The sequence below is a fragment of the Drosophila montana genome, unplaced genomic scaffold, assembly GCF_035044405.1.
Source record: "Drosophila montana isolate Dmon_TW-CO22-7 unplaced genomic scaffold, ASM3504440v1 contig_1409_1, whole genome shotgun sequence".
In the NCBI taxonomy this organism is placed as follows: domain Eukaryota; kingdom Metazoa; phylum Arthropoda; class Insecta; order Diptera; family Drosophilidae; genus Drosophila; species Drosophila montana.
This window is the reverse complement of record NW_026996361.1, coordinates 249963-268196: the sequence shown is the minus strand read 5'-3', so window position 1 is coordinate 268196 and position 18234 is coordinate 249963. Positions and strand designations below refer to the sequence as shown.

Below are 18234 nucleotides of genomic sequence, written 5' to 3'. Positions count from 1 at the left end.
ATTGTTACCAAGAGTTAACTGACTAGTATGGACTTGTGGGTTCCGCTTCAGATATAGCTATAGCTATGACAAGCCATATTGGTAAGATCAGAATCTATATTTAGGGGCCCTGCTCAAATCTAATTCAGCATTAAAGTATGTCATCTTTGGACACTATACTATAATATAATCCGTTTCGGCTTATACTTGCAACAAAAACACAGATCTTTTATAAAGATAGCTCACCGCCTCAAGGATCACATTAATAGTCCGAACAAGCAATAAAACACAATAACCTCAAGCTAAACTGAATTCAGCCAATGTTGCTTTTGTTATTGCAATGTTTCGGGCTATTCCTCGCTAGGCATTCAAGTTGTTTTTTAGTCTATGATAGTGTTGAAATTTCTGTATTTGACAGCTGCTGCCAGATTTATGTGTTGTTATTGCGGCAGCACCGTGCAAAATGGCAAACTCGACTCCTCGAGTAGTTGCACACTTTACGCCTCGGCGTGTTTCATAGAATAGTTTTTCACAGACTCAATGTGGGTGTGGCTTTGCCCCATGGAAATGGCACAGCTGATGAAAATTGTCGGCGACGGAGTCAAATAGTAATTGCAATTCAGTAGTGAGGAATGGTGTGTACTTTAACAGAAAATGATGTCACCGGAAGTGACGTAATCGGAAATTGCCGTTGACCTTAGAGAAGCGTTCTAATTGGTAATGACCGGAAACATTTTTGCGGAATTCATTTAAAAAGTGAAAAAATTCTTTAATTTCTAAGCGATTCGGGTAAGAGACTAATGTGAAATATAAGATTGAAGTAAAGAGAATTTTTTAAATTAAATGGATGAGTTGATTTCCCAAAAGTTTGTTCACTTCCATTTGTATATAAAATTCCGTATTAGTACTTAAATGTGCTTAATAAAGTTTTCTGCTTTAAGTTGGCGAACAAAAGTGGGAAATATAAATTAAGGTACGGAATCAGTTTGTCAGAGCAACCCAATATAAAATTCTTTTACAATGTTACCAAATGAATAATAATTTTCCTGTTAATCTTGTCGAAAAAAAAAATTGAAAGAATATGCAGCCGCCATTAAGTAGTCATAAAAGGAAAGGGATCACCTCGGGCGACGGCCTCGTTACAAAGTAGAGAAAAAGGTTATTTCGTTTTCTCTTTGCACACACACGCACAGACTTTTCCCGCTTTCCCACACACACACACGCACGCGCATACAAATTAAAAATGCATTAAAAACAAATTGCTGACAAGCCTATAAACAGAAGCATTGAGTTAAACGTCATTACGTAGAGAATATACTTCTTACGTTTATGTGGATATTTTTTTTAAGTTTAAGTGCTCTTGTGGATCCTGCAATTAAATTGTTTATTTAGATAGGGGCGATAGTTATGTCAATGTACGGCTAAGGTGGCGAATTACTAAACTTACCATTGATTGAAGAACCCTACAAAATGAAAAGGGTCTAAGCATCATACTTCAGGTAAATTTATTCACGTGGTAACTACCAAATTCTTCTCAAAGAACATAAGTGAACTATTTTGTCTTTTAAAGCTTAGTTCTTTGTCTCAATTTGTAAGAAATAAGCAATATATTATATAATTTTCAGATGAGCATTTAGCATAAAATGTCATGAGTTAAACTTTGAATTTCTTGCCTTTTGGCCAAAGCAGAAAGTAAAGTAAATTATCAGCTCATTTGCAAGTCTACAAGAAGAGGTGGAGCATAAGCTATCACTTCTATTTGTCTTTGTGGGTGAATTTATTAGTATTTAAACCTTGCTTCCATCTGGAGTCACGCGCACAAATAAGACGTTTTCCTGTTGAACTCTGTTTGTTGGTTTGTTTGTTGTTCTCATTGTGATTATTTATGACTGCTTTTTATCAAGTCATTTTCAGCTCTTTGTTTAACTGATGACAGTTGCGGTGATAATTGAAAACGTGTTTTTAATTTTTTCACAGCAGGCTAGAGCATTTTAATTTCTGACTGTGAACCATTATTCAAGGAACGTGAAATTTATAATTCAGATTGTGTCACGTTCTGCCATCCTCATCAATTAGGCCGCGCAACTCCGGTCGATTTAGGTTGGATAAAATATTAAATGAAAAGTTTTTTTATACTTAAAGGGATTCAAAAATAACTTCGTGCAGAGTAACGAAATTATAATACCCTTATGCCCAAGGGCATAAAATGATTTTTCTTTTGATATATCTGTGATAATTTCCCAAATATACATTTTATGCGTCGGACCATGAAAAATATGAAGTCTAAGATGGCGACTATTGCACCTGGAGGCATAGGTTGAAGATAAGTATAATTGGAAATAAGTGCAAATGATCCTTAATCAATTTTATTTTTCAGCAAGCTTAAGATAATTTTACTTAATGAACTTTTCATATTCGAGTTGAAATTATTGAAAATGTAAATGTGTAAAAAAATGTGTAATTGAAAAGTCTCAAGTGCTTTAAGCGCTATGTTGGGTACAGGTCCCAATTTACAACCTCCAAGCCAGCTGCTGCTTCTCAACTTTACTCTTAGTATCTGTGATGGTTACTGAAATTAGTTAAACTTAGTTTCAAATACAATTTCTCAAATATCTTAAGGTTCATCTTCATTTGCATGCGTCTGTAATCCGCCTTCTGAGTGTGAGCAAGTGACATGTGAAATTTCAAAGGATTAAATACATACACATATGCTTATGCAACTCATAAAAATTACAGCCAATGCCAGACAGAGCTGAGATATAAATTAAGCCGTCACTTTGGTAAATCATCCCCTTTGATGGCAGCAAAGTGTTTAATAAATTACAGTCGACTACGAAAACAAATCAGCATTTTTAACTTTGAACGTATTTTTGTCCATGTTCTGGTCCTACATGACATATGAGTAAAACATTTGTCAAAAAAAAAAAAGCTGAACAAGTTCTTGTGAGAGAAAAATACTGGAAAAATTGAGAGCAATTTGTTGGCAGCAAAAAGATAAAAAACTTAAGTGAAAGTTTCAACTGGTTTCGGTTAGCAGTTAAAAGTTAAGGCAGTCAAAGTTACATAAGGGAGCTACATCAACTCGTGTCAGTATCAGTTTTAGTTATAAACCGCAGCTGAAACCCACTTTGAACAGAAAATGTTTAAATTTCCAATGTGCATTTAAATATAAAATTTAATCAAAGTAATAAAAAGCTTTAAAATTGGCTTTGATATATATTCAACAAATCTAAACGTGAATTAAATTTCTGCAAGGTCATAAAAATATCGACTGAAATATAAAATTTAAGCTATCACTTAAAACTTTTGCCGTTGGCCCCCTCAAAGTTTCACCGAGACAATTCCCCAAGTGTTATGCCCACGGCGAATGGCGTGTGTATGTGTGCGTGTTAAATGCTTTTGACCCAAAGCCAAAGTTAGAAAACTCGACAAGAATTTCAAATTGATTACTATAATTTGCTGTGGGAACTTTTGTGGCCTAGACATTTTCGACATTTAAATAAAGATTTGCAAACCAAACACGCCGAAAGCGTTAGCAACAAAACAAAATAAAAAGTAAAAATTCACTCGAATAGAGAGAGCAAGCAAACTTTTCAAAACAGCAGCAAGACCAGACGAAAACAATTTCAAACGTTTGAGAAGCAAAGGTAGCCGTTTGCAAAGGAAAGTGAATGACCCTAGACGGAGACTAGTCGGGAATCCCTTTGACATGGCCAGAATGCATTGCAATACCCACGACGACTTATTTAGTTAATACATGTAACTTTTGCAAATATCCTTCATACTCTGAAGCAATTCAAAACTTGTTTGAAAAGGTTGATAACATTTTTCTCAGTTTGTGTTAAGAGTGAACATGATAGCAAAATGTTCCATGAAAAATACAAAGCTGTTTTTGAATTTGCTTAGTTTATCTGTATAGGATAACGATATGTGCTTAACACGAAGTGAATTTCAACAAATTGGTATTTAAAATATTATAAGCGCCCATTAGGAAATAAAATTATATACAAATTTGTCTCATCAAACTAATTTTGCTGACCACTGTATGATAAGTTGTATAGGATACATAATTTGATAACAGTGTATATGTGTGAGTGTGTGTGTTTGTGTGTTTGCGTGTGTGCTAACTTTTGTGTGCCCCGCAACGTATAATTAATATGTTTCGGTTAAACACAAGGCTTGGCAGTAGGTCCTAATAATGAAGGGTTTTACATTATTAATCCCTAGTCAATTTAAAGCAAGAAATTTTTGGAGCATGAATTGAAGGAGGTTTCCATAAAATGTGATATTCCTATTCTGTGTATATCATAAGAGAGCCTAACATACATGCCAAATTTGGTGTATCCAGCTCTTATAGTTTTTGAGTTATGTTTAAAAACCAAATTTCATAATTGATTTTTATCGATATTTTGAAAAGATACCAGCAAAAAGAGACAACTCGTTTTGCATATGGTACAGGAGAATATATATATGTTTAAATTTAAAGTCTTAAGCCTTTTTAGTTTTCGAGATTCACGCGTTCATAACTTAATCGACTCAGATCGTTGTTCGGATCAAGAAGTATATACTTTATAGAGTCGGACATGCCTCCTTCTGCTTATTACATATACCAGCTCAAAAGCAGTATACCCTGTTTTACATAATTGTAATGGGCATAGGGTATTCAAAAGAAGCAACAACTGACCTCAACTAGTTCTAATCATAATAAAATGTATGACATTGCACTTCGTTCCCGCCAGCTTGTCATCTGTTCAAGAGATATAGCTAATACACAAGGAAATAGAAAATTTCACAACCAGAAGCAGATTGATAAAGAACCACAACAGCATTCAGTTTGGCCATTGACTATTCGCAACTCTGGGCGTGTCAGAATTGAGGTTTGCCAATTTAAAATATTGCCTTGCAACGCTTGCACATACTTTTATTTCAATCTAAATAATTCATTTAATTATTTATTGGCCTTTGTTGAATTTGCAGCTTCCACGGTGAACGCAACGAGTGGAAATAAATCCGCATTAGCGCAGCGAGCGTGAAATACAGTTTGAAGTAACAAAACAAATAATTTCAAATTCTGCATTTCATTAGTAAATTGTGTTTAGTTTTGACTTTATATTGTTTGTTAGGAATTATTATTTTTACATTAAAAGTAATTGTTTGCTTAAAAAGTATTTGATTTCCGGTGGTAATATTTAATTTTATGTAGCATAGTTTTTGGTACCACTTGATAAATAAATGCATTGCAAAGCGACTACACAAATTACGAAAATATAACTTTATCGGGGTCCTGAAACTAAACAGAAAATTACACAAATATATTCTAAAAGCGATTAATGTCGATGTTCAAGTGTGTAGTTACCTTTAATTGGATTGCATGCAGCGATATGTCGAAGGAGAACGACATTTATGGCAAAAGCAGGCAGTCCTCTCGAATAAGCAGCTTCATCAGCACCAGCAAACCAAAAATACTGTTTAAGCCAGCCTGAACAGTATTTCCAAAACCGGAAAAGCCCTCATCCTGAGGAACGTCATCATTCACCTCATTTGAGGACAAAGTTCACTTGATTGTGGGGCCATCGACGAGTGAAGCGGACCAGTTAACATTGCCAGCACTTCCGGTATTTGTATTCATGTCAACGTCCACAGAGGACTTGCCTCTGGTGTTGCCTGTGGTTAACAAGAGCAGAGCGGAAGCAACTGAAGCAGCCAATTTTGCTAAGCCCAATGATTGGCAATCTTCTGGATATTTGTTCTGCAGCAGTTTTGTCATCTCTGTTTAAATGAAATTAAAATTTGCCTATATAATAAAATTTACTTAAATTTATTCCACCGTTTTTTCTGTTTAATTAACCGCAGAATTGTAAAACAAATGACGGCATGTCCATGTTTATGCGAATGACAGCTGTACGTAGTTTTTCATGACAATGAATACTAAAAGGAACTGGGATTAATTTTTTCAATTAATGCAAACATGTTATTTATACTTATATATTTAATAGCACAATTTATTGTATTTGTTTAAAATTAATTGCTGAACAGAATAACTGCTTGCATTTTTAAATTGTTTATTTTTCGCTTCATTGAATTGATAATTACAAATGTAAAGTGATTGCAATCACTTCATTGATTACATTGAACCATGAATTAAATCATTGATCACAATTATATTCAGATAAATTTCCCCAACTCAAGCTTCACTCGACAGCTCATTACAACACAGCCAAAAACATTATTTACGAAAAAATATGTCTCTCCAGATTTGGTAAAAAATTAAATTTGTATGAGTGGAAGCATTGTTAAGAAAATCTTAACTCCAGCTATCACCTGCAAGTCCATGTGCTATCCACTGAAAAGACACAGGATAGTAAATAGTCAAACTGATTTAAGAACTGCAGGTGAAATAAATAGTATTTTTTTGGAATATTTACTTACAAATTGACTGCAAAAACTAGCATCCAAATCCCATGAAAAATATGAGTAAAGCCAAATATTATAAAACATTGCAATCCAATTTGTATAACAATTTAATGATTGCCTGAAAAAATATCGCACTAAGAGAATGAAAATTCTGTAGCACTTAGGTTGGAGCATTTATAGAGCTTTTCTTAAATTTTCCTTAGTTATCCAATTAATTTTCACTTGTTAGGCAGGTCGAGGTCGCACTACGCACAAGTGGGCTAGACGAAAATAGCTTGGCTGCCGCTCTAACCAAGAAGCCTCGCAGGATACAAATGCGACAAAGTCAATAGGCCAAGAAATTTTGTACAAACACAAGCTGAATACAATTAAACAGGATTGCAGATTGAATAAGGCATTTACATTTAACTAATTTGTAGATATATGTACTTTGCATATGTGTTATTTCGAATGTGCTCATTACGCAAACACCTGGCTCTATGGCAGCTGAGCCCACAATTAGAAGCCGTCCAAATACACGAACCACTTATTAATTTAGAATACGAGAATGGTGAGAAGGAACTTTGACATCAAAGCAAGGCAGGCAGAATAATTGTTACTTGGCAGCCCATTGCATAACATACATAAATACTTTACGTAACTTGCATTTACTGTACTTCGTGAGGACTCTTGAAACTTTGGAAATTACACAAATCCAAAATGAGAAACGTATGAATGAAGGATACAAAACGCATAAAGATTTGCTCTGACCCAGCGTTTCACGTTGTCAGCTCGTAAATGGATTTTTACGGCTTCCGGTAAAAATCAACAGCATTTCCTCTGGAAAGTGCACTAATGTTGTCCGTTAACAGTCCCTTGACACGCATGCCGACAGCCGAGACAGTCGAGTTAAATAGATAAAGCGAGTGAATTTGAATTCCACCCTACCACGGCCCAAACCTGCCATGCGCTAACTGACAGTAACGTATAATTGGGTATCCATTTCTAGGCAAATACATTTTGTTTTCAGCTCTCCACCGCCCCGATCTGCCAAAGATAGTGATGCCATCCCTGTGCTAGTTATCAATTACCTGTCCGACTTGCCACTCTCTAGAATTTGATATGATGCCTAGAGAGTTGTACAGTATACTCTGGCCTTGGGGATAGTAATAGATGCTAGAAATAGAAAAAATATTTCTGAAAGCTGCCAACAGTTAAAATTTGCTTGATATTAGAGTGACAGTTACACGTTACAGAGTAAAATAATTAAGTTAATTGAAATACTTTAAGATCACCTTATATTTCCAAAAACTACAGAAATTTACTTTTTTACACGGAAATATTTTTTCAGACTTTAATAGAAGAGTTCTTATGCCAGCCAAAGAAGATATTCGTTTTGTACTCTGCCAATGTTGCTGCCAGAAAAGATTTGAATTATAAAAGGTTCTCTTAAACAAAGCTAAAGAAATCTACGCTTGGGAAATCTAGTTACATACCTCTCTTTTTTAAGATGGTAAACAGGCATATACGCTGGAATTCCTGCTTATGTCTGCTGCATAAATTTGCAAAATTAACAACGCTTTTTCACACATATTTTGTTTAGAATCGTATCGCTGAATTAAAAAAAGTCGAATTTCTACTTTATAGACAGGAAATGGATCGACAGCTAAACACTTTAAATTTGTAGAAGAGAATCATACACTTAGTCGCGACTTAATGCCAATTGTACCAATGGCAGCACCTTAATGGACGATAAGTCGGCCAAAATGGCTTCGATGCTGTCAAGTGAAGCCACCTGCATTATGCTGTCCTTTCGAAAACTCAATATGATGATGGCAAATAGTGGCAATATCTCCAAGCTATCAAAACCGAGTACCTGCAAAGCGAAAAAAAAGTTAACGATAAATTTCAAGACGAGCAGCTATTGCAATGAAGTGCTTACCAAGTCCCACAATACCAGCAATTGATCGGGTGGCAAATGACCAGAGAACCCGCGCATAAGCCATTTGAAAACTACACGAAGACTATTAACAAAGAAAACTTGTCAAATTGGAAGTAACAAAATCGTAGATAGCACTCACGGTTGTATCTGTAGCTCACGAAAGTGCGACCACAGCTGTGGCTCGTATGTCTGCAGCAGCTTCTCGAATAGCAGGCACAGGCTAACAATGCCCTGCGGATGCGTATTGATCGTGGTCAATCGGTGGCAATAGCGTATGTAAAAGGCCCGAAATGTATAATAAAGACACACCGGCGAATCATACAGATAGCAAAATGGTGCCGCAAACATGCAGATGCCGTGAAAAGGCACCACGCCCGAGGGTGGACCCTCATAGGTCTTGCCCTTCACCGGAAACGATTCATACTCCACACAGTTGGCAATGTCCGTGTCCCGCGAGAAGCATAACAGCACCTGGTAGAGCACATCCTCGAAAACAAAATACTGGTCATCATTTGAAGCCGTCAGCTGTATATCCTTAAAGACGAGCTTATCAACAATATGATCGGTGGTCCATACGCTATTACGCAGCTTCTGCCAATTCTCAATGTCCTGTTAGGACAATTAGATAATACGACTGATATTACAATTACATTTTTCTTAACAAATATGCATGCAATCTTAGGACCCTATCAGGCATAAATAGACTATCTATAGTCTAGGTGTATCTTCCATTGCCGAATTGTTCTTCATGAAAATGATGTAAGCCAAGTATTATTTTTATTTGGTACTCACATAATCATGCAGCTTGCTACCCAGCACAGATGCCCAGAGGGCCCCACGGTAGGGTGCCGGGGTGCAGCCCTTCTTTAAGTACTGCTGGCACATTGGGGCGTGTCTGCTGTCCAGGATACGCTGGCACTGCACCGCCAAGTCAAGCATACTGTAGGGATCGCCACGCAACAGATCCGCATAATGTGTTCGCAGTTCAAAGAGATTTTTAACGGGCAGCGCAATATGCGAAAATTCCCACTGCGGTATTTGGCTGTAAAATAAAGACAAGATTATATGCTTAAGATAAATAAATTCAGCTTAAAGTACATACTCGGAATTTTCATTGGGCCTAGTGGGTCCCTTTAGCGATAGTAAAACTTCCAACAAATCCTTGGGCGCATATACCGGACGATAATTAGCAAGATCTGCAGAATGAATTCATATAGTTTAATGATACACGAAATCTGAGTATACATATGAGGCTTACCCATATTGTAATTGCTCAACTCATTCCACTTGGCCACAAAATCCTCGCGATCGGTGCTGATGCGCGGCTGGCCGTGCAGCGGAACCTTCAGCTCGCCGCACATTGCATTTAGGCTCTTCCGCACACGCCGATCCCATAGCACGCCGGCACGCTTCAGATAGCCCAGCGGATCGCTCTGTGCGGATTTCTAAGTGGAGAGTAAATAAACATCTTGTCCGCTTCGGCATGTCGGTCATCTAGGGTATCATTACTTACCGTTGTTTGTCGGACATCTCCAACATCGAGTTTTTTCAAGCGACTGCGTACCAGATTGTAAATCATATTGCGAATTTCTGTCTCCAGACCCGCCGCCTTGATGGCATCCTCCAGCGTGTTGCGCATATCATTCTTGTCGACGCCGGGACTGGCAACGAGACGCTGCAGTTCCTTATAGATAGGCTCATAGCATTTGGTATTCTTAATGGCTGCTATAACTTTCGCGGTCGTGTGGTGTATGCTACTATCCTGTAGCTCCTCCATGCCTGCTTACTTCACAGGTTTGTCCTCTTAGCCTCTCTGCGTGGTTGTGCTGTTGCTGCTGTTCCTATAAAGCCGAAAACATTGGCGCGTTGAACAGTCGCTTGATTTGTATCGATCAAACTTGCGTCGCCTGCTTTGATTTCCATTTATGTATGAAACACAACTACACACGTACACGGCTCCGGGCCAGTTTATGAAGTCAGAACTTTTGAGCGCTTCTTAGTTACGGAATGCAACCACTTGTTTGGCAGCTTTATCGACGCAACGGACCCACCACTCGAGACGCAGGTATTGGACAAGGCAATCGCAACGTACGTTGCAGACTAAATTCCAAACTTTAATTAAAGCTTTCAAATCCTAAGAAATTTACACGTGACAGCTTCGTTATCGCTGAACAAATCTTGACTACAAAAAGCGTTAAGCCAAGGTATTGTTCATAATTCTCTACACAGAACAATGTTTAATATATGTATGCATATCCACGCTGGATACAATTATAATTATAGCGAACATAAATAAACGATACTTCGTACATATGTATGCACGTCGAAGTTGGCTGGATTATATGGGTTCCATTGGAACTATGGAGCCAATTTTTCCTATAGAGCTATATGATATGAAAGTGCTAGCACGGTGTAATTAATATATGCCAAGTTTAGTCAGAATATCTAGATAAACATAAAATATTTACATACAAGAACTTAATTTTCGCCCGACGACTCCTATTACTGCTATATATGTACATACATACATATGCACATATGTACATGATAAATGGGGAGCATAGTATAATTAAAAAATGCCCCGTTTGCTCAAGATATCTTGATAAACAAAAAACAACCTACTTTTTATAAAACTCTATTCAATTTTATAAAAAATTCATACATACATACATTACCCAGAGGAAGCTCATTATCAAAGAAAACACAAAAGTGTATTTATAACACTTGTTAACTAAAGAGTTAACAGCCGCGACGTCTGTATTTTGATACATACGTCTAGGTGTGCGAAGCAAATTGCTATTAACGCTTCAACAGCTTTTAAATATAGATGGTACCGTTGCAGCAGTGTTATAAGATACAGCTTACGCATTAAGAACCAGTTCAAATTATATTAGAGAGTTATTATAAGTTAGAAAAATATAATCCGAATAATATAAAAACCTCTCTATTCTTCAACATACTGAGCTGTGCTACAGCGTACCTTGTTCTTGTGCATGTTTCTGTGAATTTCAAAAAGTTTGTTTCGTTGCCTCTATCGCCTGACGTAAACTTTTACAGCCCCTTTGCTTTTACCTAAATTTACCCCATAATATTACCATGACATTAGCTATCAATATTACCTTTGCGGCTGTTATGTTATGTAATTAGTTCCGCATAAAGCAATTAAAAATAATGTTCCAGTAACATGGACTGATTTCGTAAGGATACTTTAATAGCCTATAAACAAAAAATTATAACGATAATATTGTTAGTATCATTCTTATCTCTTGAAAATATCAATCGCATTACTGTTCTACTTTATGTTTAGCATGATGTCTTTGAGCGAGAAACCCTGCTTATCGAGATTGTTAATCGCAGCATCACTCGCATACGTTCTCGCAGTCAGACTGCGATCCAAGGTCGTAAACTCCTTGCCTACCCTTAGGTTGGCATCTGTCAATATTTTAGCCACATAGTCACCCACATGTGTGCCTAGTCCGAAACCAATTATAATCACTTCATTTGATAGCACCAGTCGATTACGCACTAGAGCTCTTAAGTACTCTGCAATGCATTGACTCGCATGATCTGCATTATGCACAGACTCGGAAAAACAGGGATAGAAGACAAGTTTCGAGTAGTCAATGGAGATGATGTTGTTAGTGGGTACGGCCAGCAACCGGTCTCGGGCGTCAGGAATGGGTGGGGTATTGTAATTACTCGCGAAGCTATGTAGCAGCACCGTAAGCATCCTATTTGTATTGGCAGGGAAATCCTGCAAATTCGCTGGATTCAATAGACGTCCACTTGGATTTTCTCTGCTATTAAAATTGGTAAATTAAATTAGTTGCTACATAAAAAAGACAACTTATCGCTTACTTATGGAGTACGAATGAAATATTCGAATTTGGACACACATTGTCCTGCACCCGAAAGCAAGGGAGATATAGGTTGGATCTGGGTCCCATCAGCGTTGAATTGGCGCTGGCTGCGACAAAAAACTCAAAACTAAAAGAACCTTGTAGAGAAAAAAAATTACACTAAAAATTAGTTTTCCGTTTGAAAATTCAGTAATCCTTTAGGTACCAAGAAGAAGCCACAGCTTGAGCATGTTGCTGTCTTCTCTGCTAAAGAGATTGTAACTGAAAATCGTACCTTCAACTCGTTAGTCTTTAAATGAAAATGTCATTATATATGCGTGACTCCATCTATTAGTTAAGCTGTTTATATAAAATATTTCCTGGTTTTAAATTTACAATCGTAATACATTGTGCTTAACATCACTAAGGTATCGCAAAGGTATACAAAATATATTCATTTCTCTAAGAATGAAAATGTATCTGCGAATCCGATATGTATATTTAATCCAAACCGTTCTTGAGCTCCCAAGAAAATAAAATAAATATCAATATATAATCAATCTGGAAGGCTAATAGGGTTAACCAAAAAGTATCACCACACACCAAATTTTAGTTGCAAGGAATAGAATTAATAATAATATTTAAAGCACACACTCTTTGGAACTGTTAAAGCATAGCAAACTGCAACAATCTTCGGCACGATGGCAACTCATGCCAACTTGTTGGCAATAATATTTCGTCCTTTCAAAACGTTCGACCTGCAAGTGGATAATAAGCTTGTCGAAAGACTAATAAGTCAATTTTATATACACAATACTTCTGTCCAATTTCTCAAGGGTTTTATCACTAAGCCTTTCAATAATTTATATCTCCATGAGTAGCTTTTCCATCCTGTCATCCTCAGTTGATTACTTTTCATATTTGCAGAGATCGCCAAATACAGTACTAGTACTAACAGGAAAATGCCCTCAGACCGTTTCATTTTGGATTTAATTTTCTACTGACTACAAGGCTACGTATATTTTTCGATGCTTTTATAAGCAGCTCTGCAGATTCAACAGATTCTTTAATGCTTGTCAGAAAACATATGTGAATTTAGTTTAATTTAATTGTTATTAGTGCAAATAATTGGACAATGGACTTTATTTAATTTTGTTGTAAGTGTGTAATAAATACGGACAAACTTGATAAATTATAAAGATAATAAGTAATAATAAATAAGATAAAATAATAAAAGTGCAACAATAGGTTCGAATACAAAGATAGGCTCGTTTATACCGAAGATTCTCAATATTAGGTTCAATAAAATATATAAATATTTTTACTTTTATTTTATTTTATAATAATTGTTATTATTTTGCTTATAACTAAAAATAATATACAATTGCACGCTATGTGCTGTCGAAATTTTGAAACAATTGTGCTGAGAACATTTATTTACTTTTTCAAAAACAGCTTTTATTTCAGCAGTTAGTTAAACAGACCTTGCGGATTAGCTATACAAATTAATTATTATTGCCCTAAAACCAGGTGCACATCACATTTGCTTCGGTATATAAAAGCTTCTAAAACTTATATCTATAGTTAGTATAAACGTTGAGTTTGTTAAATGAAAAATGCAATTTATTAAAATTGTTGCTGTACTCAGCCAGTTGCTGGTGCTTTTCACAGTTGGGAATAGCGCAAATCGTATCGGGAAAACAGGAAGGGAAAGATACCTTTGGAAGGCTACTATTGCCAATAAACCATTTTTGATGGATCGTGCTAAGAACCTGACAATTGTACAGGCTGAATAACATTGAAAATTATTTGCGTCATATGATTATCATTTTATTACCCACAGCATGATCGTATAGCTCTGATGGATTCATGTAAAGGCATTGGCGGTAAGTGTCACCTTGCCGAGGAGTGTTGCAGTTTGCAATGCGTGATGCCTTTTGGAGAGTGTGTGAACTATTAAGCCGAACAAAGAAATTAAAAACAAAACAGAATCTGGTTAAATCTGTTCTCAAAGAAAATAAGAGCGCCTATGTATACTCTTTTTGTGAAATAAAAATCGGATGAGATTTGCCTGAGTTATGAGAGTGCGAAATTTTGGCTATTATTATTATTATTATTATTATTATTATTATTATTATTATTATTATTATTATTATTATTATTATTATTATTATTATTATTATCATTATTATTATTATTATTATTATTTTTATTATTATTATTATTATTATTATTATTATTATTATTATTATTATTATTATTATTATTATTATTATTATTATTATTATTATTATTATTATTATTATTATTATTATTATTATTATTATTATTATTATTATTATTATTATTATTATTATTATTATTATTATTATTATTATTATTATTATTATTATTATTATTATTATTATTATTATTAATATTATTATTATTATTATTTTCACATGAACATACAAAGAGTCAAATCTTGTGAACATCGGATGAAACTGAGCGAGCTATAGGGGTCGTAATTATCGTCCTTTGCCTATATAGGATATTGAGGGTTCCATTTTCTCATGAATTTTGACCGAGAATAATGTTGCCAAAATGATCTAGATGCCAAACCATGAACAAAGAGGCAAGCATCGTGAAAATCGGATGCGTGAAAATCGGATGACTGAGTTATGGGGGTGGGAAATTTGACCTATATACAGGACCTATATAGGCCTATATAGGATAATAACGGGTATACCCCGGCCTTACCCGTGGCACGTTTAAAATAGATTTGCTCAAAGTTATTTGAAAATATTTTTTAAACCGATCGGCGGTATTTGCCAAAGCGCTTAAATACGTATTCATTAAGATCTTCTTGTCCTTAAGATTAATTTAATTAATTTTACGGTGAAACGTCACTCACCAAATCTTTGACCCCCATTTCCACCAAGGAGGAATGTATTTTTCGAAAAGTGTGAATCACCCTTTAAATGAATTTGAGCAAAGATCTTTGAAAATTAGTTTTAGGCTGATCGGATGGCACAGAAAAAATTTTCTTTGCGATTTTTGCACACATGCAAGGTGAATTTCCCGAACTCCCATCAACGTATGTTTATATGGCTTAGTAGTGTTATATGGATTTGGAGACAAAAGTATTTATGGATCCCAAAAAAGAAATTTTTGTCTGAGTGAATTTCGTTCCAAATTATTATTTAGAAATGTTTGAGATGCGGCATGATGCTTCCGTGTGCATCTTTTGTTGTTAAAACTGCATTTACTACAAAAGTCATTTTAGCACTGGCAATACTGAAAAGCACTGAAAAACCGAAGTTCGGAATTTTTAGCGAAACACACCATTTTGTAGCATTTCACCTTTGACTCACCACGTTTGCTTCTGCAGTTAATGCAGCTAAAAAAAGTATCTGCAGTACTAGCTCTTAGAAACCTTTTTGTATAGTACTGAAATTATCCATATAGTTCTTGATTTAATAAACTTTATTTAGCAATGAAACTAAATTTCGGGCATATATATCATACTTTATATTTTACTTTAATATATAATTATTCAATACTTTAGTTTTTATTATTATTTTTTCACTCACTTTATGAGCTCGTTTTAATCAAGTCCAAAAGTGCACACATCTATTGTAACTCTTCACACATTGCATCGTGCAGCACTCCTCGGCGTGGAAACATTTTTTGTGAACTCCTTGGCAGTTGTCTACCATTGCCTCGATTTGCTTCTGTGATTGAAAGATAGACAGGCGATAATTAATTGTTGTACATATATTTGTAATATTGTTATATACTGCCTATACCTCTGTTAAATTCTTTGAGGGACCCATTACTAAGTGTTGTAACACTTTATGCTTATTCGTCGCAGTCAAATGGTATTTTTTCCATTCTGTCGTACCCATCGGAACAGCACATTTACCTGCTTCAATATACATAAGCCAAAATAAAATGCTTAGAAACGGTTGCATTTTATTTATAGCTTATTTTTCTGATTGATTGCAGTAGTTTATTTCGAAATGCTTTTATAGGCAGTTCCAACAGAATACATATCATTAGGGAATAGGTCTGCGTTTATAGTTGGTGCAAAAAACCACATGTGGGTGTTGTTTTATTAGATTATGTTTCGAGTAAAATGTAATAGATTTACATTTAATCAGCTTGTAAAACGGTGCTTTTGGTTTGCTGATAGTTGACCATACAGTTGTGCATACAAATATGATATACCCACTTTTGCATTGACTATTTGCTTCCAAATTAACTGAAATAATCCATTTTACATTAATAGGCATTTTTTTGCCTACGAAATGTAAATAATATAAAGTCGAACTTTTTTTTCAAGATATGCCAGACATGATATTATATGAGAACTAAAAATATATTAGATGTAATACATTGGCCGTAATTAATGTTATTAAATACAATGATATTTTACTACACAGAAATTGTTCTGTTTCTAGATTTGAAGCAATAATAAAACAAGTAAGAGGTTCTAGTCGGGAGCTCCCGACTAGGGGATACCCTGCACCCTCTTCTTCCAACAGGCGATAGGTATAAAATGAAAGATACTTGATATATATATACTATTCTAGAAGCTACATGTCAAGTTTGGTGACTCCAGCTCATATTATTTACCGAAATTGCCCAAAAAAAACAGAATTTCGATATCGATTTTTATTGTTTACTTGGAAACGGGGCAAGTTATCGAATATCGGAAACAAACTCGATCTGCGCGGGGACTATGAGGACCTACAGCTAAAATCTCTCAGCAAGTCTCTAACTTATAGGTTCTGAGATCCTTGCGTTCATACATACGGACAGACAGACGGACATGGCTGAATCGACTCGGCTATTGATGCTGATCAAGAATATATATACTTTATGGGGTCGGAGATGCTTCCTTCTGCCTGTTACATACATTTGCACAAATACATTATACCCTCATTACCCATTTTTAATGGGTTCAGGGTATAATTAATAACCACGCTAGTCTGATATTTAGTTTTGTAAAGTCATTACACCTTTACTGAGTACAAAGCAATGTCTTCAATGAACAACAAAAATATTTTAATTTTAATCACAGTCATTCACTTTCCAATCTTAGTTCCTTCATGTCATAGTAAACACATTTCCTTCGCTTGATACATTGCATACTGCAACAGTCCTCGGCCAATCGGCATCTATAACCAAGGGGCTTGCAATTATCCATATATAGTGACCGTTGCGCCTGAAAGTGCATATAAATTATTAAGTATTATTATTAATAATGTAAAATACCCATAATCAGCCAGTACATTTGTCATAGTTTTGGAGCGTTTAACAAGCATAAGTTCCAGTTGCTTATACCTAGGCATTTTTGTCGATGGCGCTGTCAATTTGTAGAATACATTACTTTTTAAATAACTTTTTCCAGTTGTAACGAGCAACAACAGCCACAGGCCTAATACCAAGCACATAATTCTTGGAGACTGTTGCATTTTGGATATACGTCAATTTCGGAACGTCAATACTCTTCTGACTGCACTGGCAAATTCGAAGGCTTTTATATGAAGATCTAAGATGTTGACGGGGCTTAAAGAGTTCTAAGAAAACACTTGTGGTTACAATTTGATTTTACAAATGCCTTAAAACTTAATGAGTGGAAGTTGTTATCATGAGTGAGTGGCCTTTTTCCATTTGTACCTACAGTTAGTATGCTGTACATGACAAAAAGTTTCGTACCTTTGATTCGCATAGGTTGTCTCTAAGGCATCTGTTGTTCTGTTCCAGCTCGTCATTTTCTGCGGTAATATAAACATATCTCATATCTGATTCTGGATCTGCATCTCTTTTCCTGGCTGACAGTCTGAGCAATATCTTTCCTTCATATTAAGCCACCTGCCCTTGTTCGTTAAAGAATCATAAGTTGGAATCAATGGCCTACGCCTATGTTAGTCTTGTTGTGAGAAGCTTTAAGCGGAAGAGTTATCTTTCGTTCTTTAATGAACGAATTTACCAGCATTTTCCATCCAGGAAAAACATTTCTATATCGGATAAGTTTTAAAAAATATCTTTGAAAATTATTTTGAGCTGGTAAGGATGGTAAGCAAAAAACTATCA

General features: G+C 35.4%; 2 protein-coding genes and 3 long non-coding RNA genes across 6 annotated transcripts; 1 reads left to right on the top strand and 4 right to left on the bottom strand.

Moving 5' to 3' along the window:
- Window positions 1-7653: 7653 nt before the first annotated feature.
- LOC135429258 (TBC1 domain family member 19) lies at window positions 7654-10248 on the bottom strand. The gene is made up of 8 exons (XM_064683525.1): window positions 9828-10248; window positions 9573-9759; window positions 9417-9510; window positions 9107-9356; window positions 8454-8923; window positions 8315-8396; window positions 7869-8248; window positions 7654-7787 (listed from the first exon to the last, which is right to left on the bottom strand). The coding sequence occupies exons 1-7, from the start codon at window positions 10089-10091 to the stop codon at window positions 8075-8077; spliced, it is 1521 nt and encodes a 506-aa protein (XP_064539595.1). The 5' UTR covers window positions 10092-10248; the 3' UTR covers window positions 7654-7787; window positions 7869-8074.
- A 1256-nt stretch (window positions 10249-11504) lies between these two features.
- LOC135428960 (uncharacterized) lies at window positions 11505-12484 on the bottom strand. 2 transcript variants are annotated; one of them, XM_064683107.1, is made up of 3 exons: window positions 12380-12484; window positions 12173-12311; window positions 11505-12114 (listed from the first exon to the last, which is right to left on the bottom strand). In XM_064683107.1, exons 1-3 carry the CDS (start codon window positions 12402-12404, stop codon window positions 11607-11609), a joined length of 672 nt encoding a protein of 223 aa, XP_064539177.1. In that variant the 5' UTR covers window positions 12405-12484; the 3' UTR covers window positions 11505-11606. The 2 variants fall into 2 exon arrangements, with proteins under 2 accessions (XP_064539177.1, XP_064539185.1); XM_064683115.1 differs by having other exon boundaries at window positions 11505-12111.
- A 1266-nt stretch (window positions 12485-13750) lies between these two features.
- Window positions 13751-14245, top strand: LOC135429268 (uncharacterized). The gene is made up of 2 exons (XR_010436393.1): window positions 13751-13934; window positions 13997-14245. It is a non-coding gene; the product is annotated as an uncharacterized LOC135429268 (long non-coding RNA).
- Window positions 14246-15648: 1403 nt separating this feature from the next.
- LOC135429307 (uncharacterized) lies at window positions 15649-16130 on the bottom strand. The gene is made up of 2 exons (XR_010436396.1): window positions 15942-16130; window positions 15649-15866 (listed from the first exon to the last, which is right to left on the bottom strand). It is a non-coding gene; the product is annotated as an uncharacterized LOC135429307 (long non-coding RNA).
- A 1002-nt stretch (window positions 16131-17132) lies between these two features.
- On the bottom strand, window positions 17133-17796 carry LOC135429166 (uncharacterized). Its single transcript, XR_010436379.1, has 2 exons — window positions 17430-17796; window positions 17133-17362 (listed from the first exon to the last, which is right to left on the bottom strand). It is a non-coding gene; the product is annotated as an uncharacterized LOC135429166 (long non-coding RNA).
- Between the last annotated feature and the right edge of the window lie 438 nt (window positions 17797-18234).